The sequence below is a fragment of the Nerophis ophidion genome, linkage group LG25 (assembly GCF_033978795.1).
Source record: "Nerophis ophidion isolate RoL-2023_Sa linkage group LG25, RoL_Noph_v1.0, whole genome shotgun sequence".
Classification (NCBI taxonomy): Eukaryota; Metazoa; Chordata; class Actinopteri; order Syngnathiformes; family Syngnathidae; genus Nerophis; species Nerophis ophidion.
This window is the reverse complement of record NC_084635.1, coordinates 1,919,057-1,933,177: the sequence shown is the minus strand read 5'-3', so window position 1 is coordinate 1,933,177 and position 14,121 is coordinate 1,919,057. Positions and strand designations below refer to the sequence as shown.

Here is a 14,121-nt window from a genome sequence, read left to right as displayed (position 1 = left end):
TCAAGGTTGAAAAAAAGTAAATTGATGTGGACAAAATACCTTTCAAAGAAAGACGGTGAGCAAGCGTTCATGGACATAGTCATAGCTGAGGAGTTCTGGCAGTCCAGTCCATCGAGCATGATATCAGGGTAATCTTCTGCACTACAAGATGGGGTCCGTGGAGTCTGCATTACTTCCTCGTAACTGGGGCAGGAGATGACAGACGTTGGTGTGGGGACACCAGTCGGCCTATTCTGTTCTGACCTGGGAGAAGCCGGGAGGTTCTCTTTGACTTGATGGCCTGCCAGCCAGTCTTTTGAATTCTGACTTTCTAATGATGGTTGGAACTTCCTACTCGGGGACATCATTTGATCTGGTTGACCTACGTCCTTCAGCTTCTTCTCTTTGAGACCGGACTCCAGACCGCTTGATTTCTTTGAGGAAAGCTCTGCGCGGTTCTTGCGCATTTCTTCCGTGGATTTGGTTTTGTCCTTGAGTTTAGGGTCTCCGGACTTGGGTCTCAGTTTCTCCATTTGTTTCATTCTTTCTTTATGTCTCTTGTGACGCTCTTCAATTTCCTGATCTTTTGAACTCAGCATCTGACCAAAACTGGTCATTTGATAATCACCATCCACCAGGAGTTTTTCACGTGGGCGATTATCTTTGCGTCCTGCGTCTTTGGACAGATTGAGCTTTTCATTTTCATCTTTAGTCTTTGATTTATTGTGGTCTAATCTGTTGTCTTTCTCCAGTATGTCTCGGTTCCTCTCTTTTTTAATATCCGATTTAGGGCTCTCTTCTTTTGATCTGTCTTTTAGAACGGTGATCTGCGGGCTATCTTTTAATCCCAACTTTATGTCTTCTTTGGAGTGCTTCGATGTACCAAAGCCATCAATATGCTTGTTCCTTTCCTCCTTGATTTTATGTTTCTCCTTCTTCTTTTTGTCCTTCATTCGATCACTGATGACACTAGTTGCTTTGTCCTTTTTGGACATCTCTTTTTCGAATTCCAATGTTTTATCAAAATCATCTTCGCCATCTCCTTTGCCGCCGTATGGGAATGTATAAGGATCAGCCTCTAAGGGCATTGGCTCTTTGTCAAAAGGTAAGCTTTCCCTCCGACCGTACAGGTCTCTGATTTCCTCTGTTTTGTCACGTTTGTCTCCTTTGTCCTTCTTGACCTTTTCTTTATCCTTGTCGTGGCTTTTTTTGGAAGAAGACGATGAGGAATGCCGATGTCTTTCTTTTTCTCTGAATTTATCCTGAGGTGTGACTATAGAAAGAGAGTCCCTCCTGTCTTCAGGGACATCTGTAAGGCTGATTGAGTCATAGTAGTTTGTGAGGATGGGTTCATGACCCCTGTCAGTGAAACTATCAGACGAAAGTTCACTGTTCTTGTCATTGGAATCATCCTTGTAATCGTTCATCGCTTCTTCTTCCAATTTTTCCAGGAGGGATTTTTCATTCTCAAAACTGCCTTTTGATGGTTTTCGTTCCTTGGAATTATCCATCTTGTCTTTGTATTTACTTTTCGGTTTCTCCTCGCTGTTATCTCTTTTGTCCAACATCTTCTGCTTATTTTTCTTCTCTTGGTTTGAGTCTACTGACATCCTGTCTTTTCTGTCCTTGTGTTTGATGTCAACAGAATCTTTTTTGTCTTTGTTGTGTTTCTCTAGGGAGCCTTTCCGCTCTTTGCCCATGTCAAAAGAGCCTTTCTCTTTCTTTTTCTCTTTATGGTCTTTGTCTTTGGACTTCTCGGCATTATGTTTAGACTCCGAGGACATTTTCCTAATTTTTTCTGATGGGAAGTGATCCAGCTCATCGAGATCAGGTGTTGAGTCCTTTCTGATGGAGTCAGCCATGAGAGAAACACCGCCATTGTAACTGTCCTCGTCATCACTTTCATCGGTAAAAATGTCAGCTATCTTGAACCATGTTTTCTCTCGTATTTTCTCGGCTTTCTTCACCTCGATGAAATCCTTCTCTCTGTCGGTATGTTTGTCCAGGGACACTTTGTCTTTCTTTTCCTTGGTCTGTTCTGATGACATCTTCCGATCTTTGCCATGAGATTCTTTGTGCTTGTCTTTTGCTCCCTCCTTTTTGTCTTTGGCCGTCCGATCAATGTCCTTTTCCTTGACAGTCTTTTCTGCAGAGTTTTTGTCATTCTTGTCCTTTTCCTGATCTGCACCTCTGTCTTTTACTTTGTGCTTCTCTGCTTTAGTTTTCTCACGTTTTTCCATTGCCTCGAGCTTCTTTTCCTTCTCCTTACCAGAATGGTTTCTTTCTCGGATGTCACAAGGTTTGCCAACGGGGTCCATGTCTTTAAAGAAAGTGTCATTTCCGTATTCCTCTCGAATTGACTCTTGCTTGATTTTGATGTCTTTCCTTTCCTTGGTGAAGTCATAGGAGTCTTTGCGGTCTCGGCTGTTCTCCAGAGGATCCTTTTCTTTTTTGTCTTTAACTATTTCTGTGGATTCTTTCCGCTTCTTTTCTTTTTCAATTGTATGACCGGAGTTTAATTTTTGTTTATCTGACCAGTCCTTCTTCTTTTCTGAAGAATCTTTGTCTTTCTTTTTTGACGTGACATCTTTCTCTGGTCTTTTCTCACTATGATCAGATTTCTTGTCTTTCACCTTGTTGTCTTTCCTGCGCGTCTCTTCCTTGACAGTTTCAACAATGAGTTTCACGGAATTATTGGCTTTGTATTCTTTGTACTCTTTGACAGGAGCATCCCAGCTGTCTTCTCCAGAGAGGGAAGAGTCTGAGGACATCTCAGAGCCCCACCTGTCATGGTGGTCATCCGAGGCGCTGAGCTTGGTGTCATCCAGGTTTAGGAAACGGTTGTTGACGTCATAGCTCTCGTAATCTGACTCGTCCTTCTGAAGTTTGTCCTTTTTAAATTTCTCCTCCTTGGTGGTCTTCTCCTTGTCAACTTTGAGATGTTTCTCCTCTTTCTGCTCACCTTTTTTATCGGCCTTTGATTTCTCCTTAGACTTTTTCTTTTTTTCCTCTTTATGAACTTTTAGTTTATCCTCCTTGGGCTTTTCCTTGAGATTTCGATCTTTTTCAGATTTCAAAGGTTTTTCTCGCTCGTCTTTGTTGGTCTTGTCCTTGGTGGCGTCCTTGATTTTCTTATTTTTCTCTTTTTCGACTGTTCTGTGCACGTCTTTGCCCAACAACCACTCTTTTTCTTCTGACTTGTTTTTCGAGAGCCTTTCTTCCTTTTTTGAATGGTCTTTTTCATGTTTTGATAACTTGATCTTGCCTTCAGCTGCTGATTCTGAATCCACAATTACAGACTTTTGCCTCGAGTCATCAAAATCAAAAGAGTAACTTTTGACAAATTTCTCATTCATGTCTTGATTAAGCACGAGACTCGGCGCTTTATCCTTTTCTTTGCTTTTGTGCTTGTGCTTCACTTTATGCTTCTTGACCACTTTACCATCTACATCCGTTTTGGAAGCCGTACTGTCTGCATTTTTGTAGAGGTCGGAATTTTTCTTGTCCACTGCATTACTGTGTACGTTGTTGTTCTTCTTTTTACTCTCTGGTCCTTTCCTCTTAATTTGCTTTATTGACTCAACACTGGAGTCGGCAGAGGAGTAGTCAGACTCGCTGGAAGGTCTTGTTCTTACGGAATCCGAGAGAGAACTAACGTCAGACCACGTTGGAGACGACACAGTTTTCCAGCCGTCTGTCCGCCACTGCTTTGGGTGCTGTTCCGCTAACGACGGTGCTGGTTTTTGAGAGTTCAGGTTTCCATGCGAGGACGACGACGACACACTGAAGCCAGTGGGTTCTTTCATATTCATAGAAGAGTCCTTTATGCTGTTTGTGCCTTTATCGTCTTCACTCTCCATATCGCCACAATCAGAGTCAGACGTGCAAAATTTGTCGTTGACTTTACCAAACCGGACTTCTTTGCTAACGTTGTTTTTGTTCTCCTTCTTTCTCTTCTTTTTTACCTTGTTCTTGTCTTTTAGTTGTTTGGAGCTCAGAGTTCCAGAGTCTCTCGTCTTGGTATTTGTTTGTAAGACCTGTTGTCGTGGGGTAGGCGCCGGCGTGAAACACAGCGTCCTGTCATCCTCATCTGAACTGTTACTGTCCGAGATGATGCGCCTGATGGTTTTCTTTGGTGTGAGCGAGTTGCTTTTGGAATAGGTTTTAACCTCCATCTTGGGTATGGCGATTAAGCTGTTGGCCTTGGGGACCGTTTCCTTACGGAAGTCTTTTTTCAAGAGGTGCTTATCGTCCACGGGCGGGACTCGCTCCTCCTCGTCATCCTCGTCAAATTCGTATTCATCTTTGACGGGTGTGACAGCGCATTTAGGAGGGTCTATTGTTTTCCCTTTTAACTTCAAACCCTTCTCAAACTCTGAGTCTGTGTTATTGCCATCAACAGAGCTGGATGGGGCGAACGAGGGAGCGTCTTCCTCTTCTGAAGATTCTGTGGGGAGGCCAAGTTGAAACAGGTTAGAGATATAGGTATACATAATCAACATACTAGTGTTGTCCCGATACCAATATTTTGGTACCGGTACTAAAATTATTTCGATACTTTTCTAAATCAAGGAGACCACAAAAAATAGCATTATTGGCTTTGGCAAAAAATCTTAGGGTACATCAAACATGTGTTTCTAATTTTAAATTTGTCTTTTAGTAGTAAGTAAGCAAACAAATGCTCCTAATTAGACTGCTGACATATGCAGTAACAGATTGTGTCATTTTCCATTCTATTATTTTGTCAACATTAAGAAGGACAAGTGGTAGAAAATGAATTATTAATCTACTTGTTAATTTACTGTTAAAGGGGAACATTATCAGCAGACCTATGTGAGCGTCAATATATACCTTGATGGTGCAGAAAAAAGACCGTCTATTTTTTTAACCAATTTCCGAACTCCAAATGGGTGAATTTTGGCGAATTAAACGCCTTTCTGTTTATCGCGCTGGAGGCGATGACGTCAGAATGTGACGTCGCCGAGGTAAAACAGCCGCCATTTTCATTTTCAACCCATTGTAAACATTGGGTCTCAGCTCTGTTATTTTCCGTTTTTTTGACTATTTTTTGGAACCTTGGAGACATCATGCCTGGTGGGTGTGTTGTCGGAGGGTGTAACAACACTAACAGGGAGGGATTCAAGTTGCACCACTGGCCCCAAGATGCCAAAGTGTCTGCCGCCAGACCCCCATTGAATGTGCCAGAGTGTCTCCACATTTGACCGGCGATGCTAAGACAGACATGGCACAGAGATGTATGGATAACCTGCAGATGCATTTGCAACCATTAAGTCAACGAAATCACAAAGGTGAGTTTTGTTGATGTTGACTGCCAGCTAATCGATGCTAAAATGCTACGCTAATCGATGCTAACATGCTATTTACCGGCGGTGCTAAAGCAGACATGGTACAGAGATGTATGGATAACCTGCAGATGCATTTGCAACTATATTACGTTTCCTTCCACCCACATTTAATGCGAAACAAACACTTACCAATCGACGGATTTAGGTTGCTCCACTGTCAAAAGATGCGAAAGTCCTGATCGTTTGGTCCGCACATTTTACCGGCGATGCTAATGCAGCTATTCGGCCATGCTATGGCTATGAATAGCGTCAATAGCTATTCACTCAATAGCTTCAGTTTCTTCTTCAATACTTTCATACTCCAACCATCTGTTTCAATACATGCGTAATCTGTTGAATCGCTTAAGTCGCTGAAATCCGAGTTTGAATCCGAGCTAATGTCGCTATATCTTGCTGTGGTATTCCCATTGTTTGTTTACATTGGCAGCACTGTGTGACGTCACAGGGAAATGGCCAGTGTCTTCGCAGAGAGCGAAAATAAGGCACTTTAAAGCTTTATTTAGGGATATTCCGAGACCGGTAAAATTTTGAAAAAAACTTCAAAAAATACAACAAGCCACTGGGAACTGATTTTTATTGTTTTAAACCCTTTTGAAATTGTGATAATGTTCCCCTTTAAAGCACTTCTTCTTGAGGGTGTTTCAGTGTTATAACTTCACCTGTATTGATCATTTTTAAGCCATAATGCGTCTGTTCTCCTTTTTCTGTTCACAAACTATGTCTGCTTGTAAGTACTCTGTGCTCTTGCGCTGCCGAACACGCTCTTCTACTCGTAAACACAACAATGTCACAAAGTGAAGACAACAGGCTGTCATGCCAGTAAAAAAAAAAAAGCCGAACCGGTACTTTTCAAACAGGAGTATAGTACCATTTTTCCTTCATTAGTACCACGATGCTATACTAGTACCTGTATACCGTACAACTCTCGTCCAGACTGGAAGCCATTACTCATATTTACGTTGATTCTTATGGTGAAATTTGCTTTAATATAAACTTTTGCATTTACAAACCCTGTTCAATAACCAGTCAGCTAAATAAATGAAGGTTCCAGTGTATTAAGATTGGTGATGGCTCTTATTAAACCACGTACCTGACGAGCTCTCTTCACTTGAGGTGTATGTGCCCTTCCCCAGCAACAAATTCAGCATAGTTGGAGAGTTGGCAACATTCAAAGGCGTTTCCCCTCTTCTGTTGCTTTGACGTGGGTCCCCCCCATACCGTAAAAGTAGCTTCACCACCTGAAAGACAGAAAAGGGCCAGAGTCAAAAAAGTGTTCCTACAAAACCCCAAAGCAGACAAGTTGGCACGTCGTGTATAACGTAAATAAAAAAAGAATACAATGATTTGCAAATCCTTTTCAACTTAAATTCAGTTGAATAGACTGCAAAGACAAGATAGTTAAACGTTCCAACTCTAAAACTTTGTTATTTTTTGCGAATATTAGCTCATTTGGAACTTAATGTCTGCAACATGTTTCAAAAAAGCTGGCATAGGTGGCAATAAATACTGATAAAGTTGAGGAATGCTCATCAAACACTTATTTGGAACATCCCACAGGTGTGCAGGCTAATTGGGAACAGGTGGGTGCCATGATTGGCTATAAAAGCAGCTTCCATGAAACGCTAAGTAATTCACAAACAAGGATGGGGTGAGGGTCACCACTTTGTAAGCAAATTGTCAAACAGTTTTAGAACAACATTTCTCAACGAGCTATTGCAAGGAATTTAGGGATTTTACCATCTACGGTCCGTAATATCATCGAAAGGTTCTGGAGAAATCACTGCACGTAAGCGATGATATTACGGACCTTCAATCCCTCAGGTGGTACTGCATCAAAAAGAGACATCAGTGTGTAAAGGATATCACCACATGGGCTCAGGAACACTTCAGAAAACCACTGTCAGTAACTACAGTTGGTCGCTACATCTGTAATTGCAAGATAAAAGTGAGGTGAATTATATTTATTTAGCGCTTTTCTCTAGTGACTCAAAGCGCTTTACATAGTGAAACCCAATATCTAAGTTACATTTAAAGCAGTGTGGGTGGCACTGGGAGCAGGTGGGTAAAGTGTCTTGCCCAAGGACACAACGGCAGTGACTAGGATGGCGGAAGCGGGAATCGAACATGCAACCCTCAAGTTGCTGACACGGCCGCTCAACCAACCGAGCTATACCGCGCCAAGATAAAACACTACAATGCAAAGCGAAAGCCTTTTATCAACAACACCCAGAAACACCACCGGCATCGCTGGGCCCGAGCTCATCTAAGATGGACTGATGCAAAGTGGAAAAGTGTTCTGTGGTCTGACGAGTCCACATTTCAAATTGTTTTTGGAAACTGTGGACGTGGTGTCCTCCGGAACAAAGAGGAAAAGAACCATCCAGATTGTTATAGGCGCAAAGTGTAAAAGCCAGCATGTGTGATGGTATGGGGGTGCATTAGTGCCCAAGGCATGGGTAACTTACACATCTGTGAAGGCACCATTAATGCTGAAAGGTCCATACAGGTTTTGGAGCAACATATGTTGTCATCCAAGCAACGTTATCATGGACGCCCCTGCTTATTTCAGCAAGACAAGTGTTACAGCAGCGTGGCTTCACAGTAAAAGAGTGCGGGTACTAGACTGGCCTGCCTGTAGTCTAGACATGTCTCCATTGAAAATGTGTGGCGCATTATGAAGCCTAAAATACCACAACAGAGACTTTGAACTGTTGAACAACTTAACTGTAATGGAAAATAATTGCACCCTGTTTACGGAGTGTTGTTAAAAGGAAAGGCCATGTAACACAGTGGTAAAAATCCCCCAGTGCCAATTTTTTTGCAATGTGTTGCTGCCATTAAATAATAACTTAATGATTAATTGCAAAAAAAAAAAAAAAAAGTCCCAGTTCAAACATTAAATATCTTGTTTATTCAATTGAATATAAGTTGAATAGGATTTGCAGATCATTGTATTCAGTTTAGTGTTGCAACACTAAATTGTGTGAATGTTGTGTGTCTGTCTGTATTGGCCCTGCGATGAGGTCGCGACCCCAAAGGGAATAAGCGGTAGAAAATGGATGGATGGATGTATTCAGTTTATATTTACCATTTACACCAGTGGTTCTCAACCTTTTTTCAGTGATGTACCCCCTGTGAACATTTTTTTCATTCAAGTACCCCCTAATCCAGGGGTCGGGAACCTTTTAGGCTGAGAGAGCCATGAAAGCCAAATATTTCAAAATGTATTTCCGTGAGAGCCATATCATATTTTTTAACACTGAATGTAACTAAATTTGTGCATTTTTAAGTATGACCAACATTTGTGGAGTATAATAAGTCTTCTTTCTTTTTAACAACATTGTTATTATAAAAGTTAACCAATAATAAATATAATACTTCTTACCATTAATGCGACATCTTGAACAGGTGCGGTAGAAAACGGATGGTTGGATTAAAATGCATGAGAATGTTTTATAATTTGAACATTATTTTTGAAACTGTGATTACCAGCGGAATTATTCATTACTTATCGTGTTAAGCAATGTCAGCTAAGATTGATCTGAGAGCCAGACGCAGTCATCTGACTCTAGAGCCATAGGTTCCCTACCCCTGGTTTAAGCATTTGACGCCTTTTTACCTGCACTCTGCCTCCCGCTGTTTCCCACATCTACAAAGCAATTAGCTACCGACTGCCACCTACTGATATGGAAGAGTATTACACAGTTACTCGGCTTAGCTCGGTTAGGAGAGTGGCCGTGCTAGCAACCTGAGGGTAAATAAATAAATGATAAATGGGTTGTACTTATATAGCACTTTTCTACCTTCAAGGTACTCAAAGCGCTTTGACACTACTTCCACATTCACACACTGATGGAGGGAGCTGCCATGCAAGGCGCCAAACCAGCACCCATCAGGAGCAAGGGTGAAGTGTCTTGCTCAGGACACAACGGACGTGACGAGGTTGGTACTAGGTGGGATTTGAACCAGGGACCCTCGGGTTGCGCACGGCCACTCTCCCACTGCGCCACGCCGTCCCAGGTTTGATTCTTGCTTCCGCCATCCTAGTCACTGCCGTTGTGTCCTTGGGCAAGACACTTTACCCACCTGCCCCCAGTGCCACCCACACTGCTTTAAATGTAACTTAGATATTGGGTGTCACTATGTAAAGCACTTTGAGTCACTAGAGAAAAGCGCTATATAAATATAATTATCTGAGAGCCATATGTAGTCATCAAAAGAGCCACATCTGGCTTTAGAGCCATAGGTTCCCTACCCCTGCTCTAATCAGAGCAAAGCATTTTTGGATGGGAAAAAGAGATAAAGAAGTAAAATACAGTTTCTGATTTATAACAGTGCAAAATATTGCTCATTTGTAGTGGTCTTTCTGGAACTATTTGGAAAAAATATATATAAAAACAACTTAAAACTTGTTGAAAAATAAACAAATGATTCAATTCTAAATACAGATTTCTCCACATAGAAGTAATCATCAACTTAAAGTGCCCTCTTTGGGGATTGTAATAGAGATCCATCTGGATTCATCAACTTACTTCTAAACATTTCTTCACAAAAAAATAAATCTTTAACATCAATATTTATGGAACATGTCCACAAAAAATCTAGCTGTCAACACTGAATATTGCATTGTTGTATTTCTTTTCACACTTTATGAACTTACATTCATATTTTGTTGAAGTATTATTCAAGATTTTTGAATTGTTGCTATTTTTAGAATATTTTAGAAAAATCTCACGTACCCCTTGGTATACCTTCAAGTACCCCTTGGCATACCTTCAAGTACCCCTTGGCATACCTTCAAGTACCCCTTGGCATACCTTCGAGTACCCCTTGGCATACCTTCGAGTACCCCTTGGCATACCTTCGAGTACCCCTTGGCATACCTTCGAGTACCCCTTGGCATACCTTCGAGTACCCCTTGGCATACCTTCAAGTACCCCTTGGCATACCTTCAAGTACCCCTTGGCATACCTTCAAGTACCCCTTGGCATACCTTCGAGTACCCCTTGGCATACCTTCGAGTACCCCTTGGCATACCTTCGAGTACCCCTTGGCATACCTTCGAGTACCCCTTGGCATACCTTCAAGTACCCCTTGGCATACCTTCAAGTACCCCTTGGCATACCTTCAAGTACCCCTTGGCATACCTTCAAGTACCCCTTGGCATACCTTCAAGTACCCCTTGGCATACCTTCAAGTACCCCTTGGCATACCTTCAAGTACCCCTTGGCATACCTTCAAGTACCCCTTGGCATACCTTCAAGTACCCCTTGGCATACCTTCAAGTACCCCTTGGCATACCTTCAAGTACCCCTTGGCATACCTTCAAGTACCCCTTGGCATACCTTCAAGTACCCCTTGGCATACCTTCAAGTACCCCTTGGCATACCTTCAAGTACCCCATTTGAGAACCACCCATTTACACAACGTGCCAACTTCATTGCTTTTATCCAATGTTTACATTGAATTCCCCTCAGGAACAATACAGAGTGAATCCATCCATCTGTCTGTGGAGTAAAAGTAGAAAAAGACCTTGAAGTGTCCATTGTTGGACGCGTCGTGGAGCGGGGTGTCGTCATCCAGACCCTTGGTGTTGACCTCTGCTCCGGCTGCCAGCAGCTGCTTGGCCACATCATAGTACCCCCTGTTGCACGCCTCATGCAATGCAGTCCAGCCTGAGTGTCACGCAGAGGAAGAAAGGCGTTGGAGTGAAGGATGAGGCGAGTATGAAAGTGTTTTGGCGACTTTAGATGACAAAGTCTCTCACCTGCAAAGTCTTTTACATTCACATCAGCTCCCTCGCTGATGAGCTCCTTGATGCGGCGTACCTCTCCCCGTATTGCCGACCTGTGCAATCTGGTTTCTCCTCTCTCGTTTCGTTTATTCACTTTGTCTTTGGTTTTAGATGCAGAGTTTGGCGTTCCCTTCTGACCCAAACTGGACTGTGACTGGTGCTTTGGTGTTGTGTCTGTTGGCGGGGTGGGGACATGTCAATAATACTTGGCTGACTCCAAACAGATGCCAGTTGGTTCTTTTAAAGAAATGTTGAGTCATGATGTTCTTGTGCTATTGTTATTGTTTGAAGTGCTTCTGGCCAGAGGGGGGCAGCCTCACTCCAACAACGAGCAGTAGCAAAGTTCCACTACAGCCTCACTCCAACAACGAGCAGCAGCAAAGCTCCACTACAGCCTCACAACACTTTTACAAGACTGGACTAAAGAGACCATGTTGACATTATTGAGCAGAGCATATTCTCTCACTCAATCTATACCAGTGGTTCTTATCCTGGGTTGGATCGAACCCTAGAAGTGATGTCATGCACGCTTCAGTTTATGCACCAGTAAAAATAACATGGCAACACTTTAGTATGGGGAACATATTCACCATTAATCACTTGCTTATTAACATGCAAATTAGTAACATTTGACTCTTAACTAGTCATTATTGCGTACTTATTAATGCCTTATTCAGCATGGCCTTACTATAAACCCCAACCCTCTAAGCCTGACCCTAACCAAATAACTCTAAATGAAGTCTTTATTACTTAGAATATGTCCCCCATACTAAAGTGTTACTAGAAACATGTAACTTTGTCTTGAATTTAAAAAGGGTTCGGTGAATGCACATATGAAACTGGTGGGGTTTGGTACTTACATATGAAACTGGTGGGGTTTGGTACTTACATATGAAACTGGTGGGTTTGGTACTTACATATGAAACTGGTGGGGTTTGGTACTTACATATGAAACTAGTGGGGTTTGGTACTTACATATGAAACTGGTGGGTTTGGTACTTACATATGAAACTGGTGGGGTTTGGTACTTACATATGAAACTGGTGGGTTTGGTACTTACATATGAAACTGGTGGGTTTGGTACTTACATAGGAAACTGGTGGGGTTTGGTACTTACATAGGAAACTAGTGGGGTTTGGTACTTACATATGAAACTGGTGGGGTTTGGTACTTACATATGAAACTGGTGGGGTTTGGTACTTACATATGAAACTGGTGGGGTTTGGTACTTACATAGGAAACTAGTGGGGTTTGGTACTTACATATGAAACTGGTGGGTTTGGTACTTACATATGAAACTGGTGGGGTTTGGTACTTACATATGAAACTGGTGGGTTTGGTACTTACATATGAAACTGGTGGGGTTTGGTACTTACATATGAAACTGGTGGGGTTTGGTACTTACATATGAAACTGGTGGGTTTGGTACTTACATAGGAAACTAGTGGGGTTTGGTACTTACATATGAAACTGGTGGGGTTTGGTACTTACATATGAAACTGGTGGGGTTTGGTACTTACATATGAAACTGGTGGGGTTTGGTACTTACATATGAAACTGGTGGGGTTATGTACTTACATATGAAACTGGTGGGGTTTGGTACTTACATATGAAACTGGTGGGGTTTGGTACTTACATATGAAACTGGTGGGGTTTGGTACTTACATATGAAACTAGTGGGGTTTGGTACTTACATATGAAACTGGTGGGGTTTGGTACTTACATATGAAACTATGGGGTTATGTACTTACATATGAAACTGGTGGGGTTTGGTACTTACATATGAAACTGGTGGGGTTTGGTACTTACATATGAAACTGGTGGGGTTATGTACTTACATATGAAACTGGTGGGGTTTGGTACTTACATATGAAACTGGTGGGGTTTGGTACTTACATATGAAACTGGTGGGGTTTGGTACTTACATATGAAACTGGTGGGGTTTGGTACTTACATATGAAACTGGTGGGGTTTGGTACTTACATATGAAACTATGGGGTTATGTACTTACATATGAAACTGGTGGGGTTTGGTACTTACATATGAAACTGGTGGGGTTATGTACTTACATATGAAACTGGTGGGGTTTGGTACTTACATATGAAACTGGTGGGGTTTGGTACTTACATATGAAACTAGTGGGGTTTGGTACTTACATATGAAACTAGTGGGGTTTGGTACCTCCAACGAGGTTAAGAACCACTGATGTAAGTAATAAATACTTAATTTAGAGTTATTTGGTTAGGGTTTCAACCTTTTTGAAAGCAAGAGCTACTTCTTGGGTACTGATTAATGCCAAGGGCTACCAGTTTGATACACACTTAAATAAATTGCCAGAAATAGCCAATTTGCTCAATTTACCTTTAATAAATAAATATATACATATATATATATATATATATATATATTAGGGATGCACCGATTAATCGGTAACCGAATATATTCGTCCGAATATGGCAAAAAAAGCCACATTCGGCCTTCGGTGGAATGAGTTAAAAACAAGGCCGAATAGTGGCGTGTGACGCAAGTTTTGGACGCGGTGACGTTGGGATATGTTGTGTACCTGTATAAGTGTATGAGGTTACAAGCACACACTTATTGAGATTTAGTGGGGCCTCTGTTTACATTAGCCTGTTGTGTAGGCTACCTGTATAAGTGTATGAGGTTACAAGCACACACTTATTGAGATTTAGTGGGGCCACTGTTTACATTATTAGCCTGTTGTGTAGGCTACCTGTATAAGTGTATGAGGTTACAAGCACACACTTAATTGAGATTTACTTGAGCCTTCTGTTTACATTATTAGCCTGTTGTGTAGGCTACCTGTATAAGTGTATGAGGTTACATGCACACACTTATTGAGATTTACTTGAGCCTTCTGTTGACATTATTAGCCTGTTGTGTAGGCTACCTGTATAAGTGTATGAGGTTACAAGCACACACTTATTGAGATTTAGTGGGGCCTCTGTTTACATTATTAGC

The 14,121-nt window shown here is 41.8% G+C and overlaps 1 protein-coding gene across 4 annotated transcripts in view; it reads right to left on the bottom strand.

Moving 5' to 3' along the window:
* Nucleotides 1-14,121, bottom strand: part of ankrd11 (ankyrin repeat domain 11) — a 288,681-nt gene that overhangs the window by 10,829 nt on the left and 263,731 nt on the right. For all 4 annotated transcript variants that reach the window (XM_061887685.1, XM_061887689.1, XM_061887687.1 and 1 more), the window contains exons 6-9: nt 11,113-11,313; nt 10,878-11,020; nt 6,436-6,583; nt 40-4,426 (exon numbers count right to left, since the gene is read on the bottom strand). In XM_061887685.1, the coding sequence (XP_061743669.1) occupies nt 40-4,426; nt 6,436-6,583; nt 10,878-11,020; nt 11,113-11,313 (4,879 nt within the window). The remainder of the gene's footprint in view (nt 1-39; nt 4,427-6,435; nt 6,584-10,877; nt 11,021-11,112; nt 11,314-14,121) is intronic.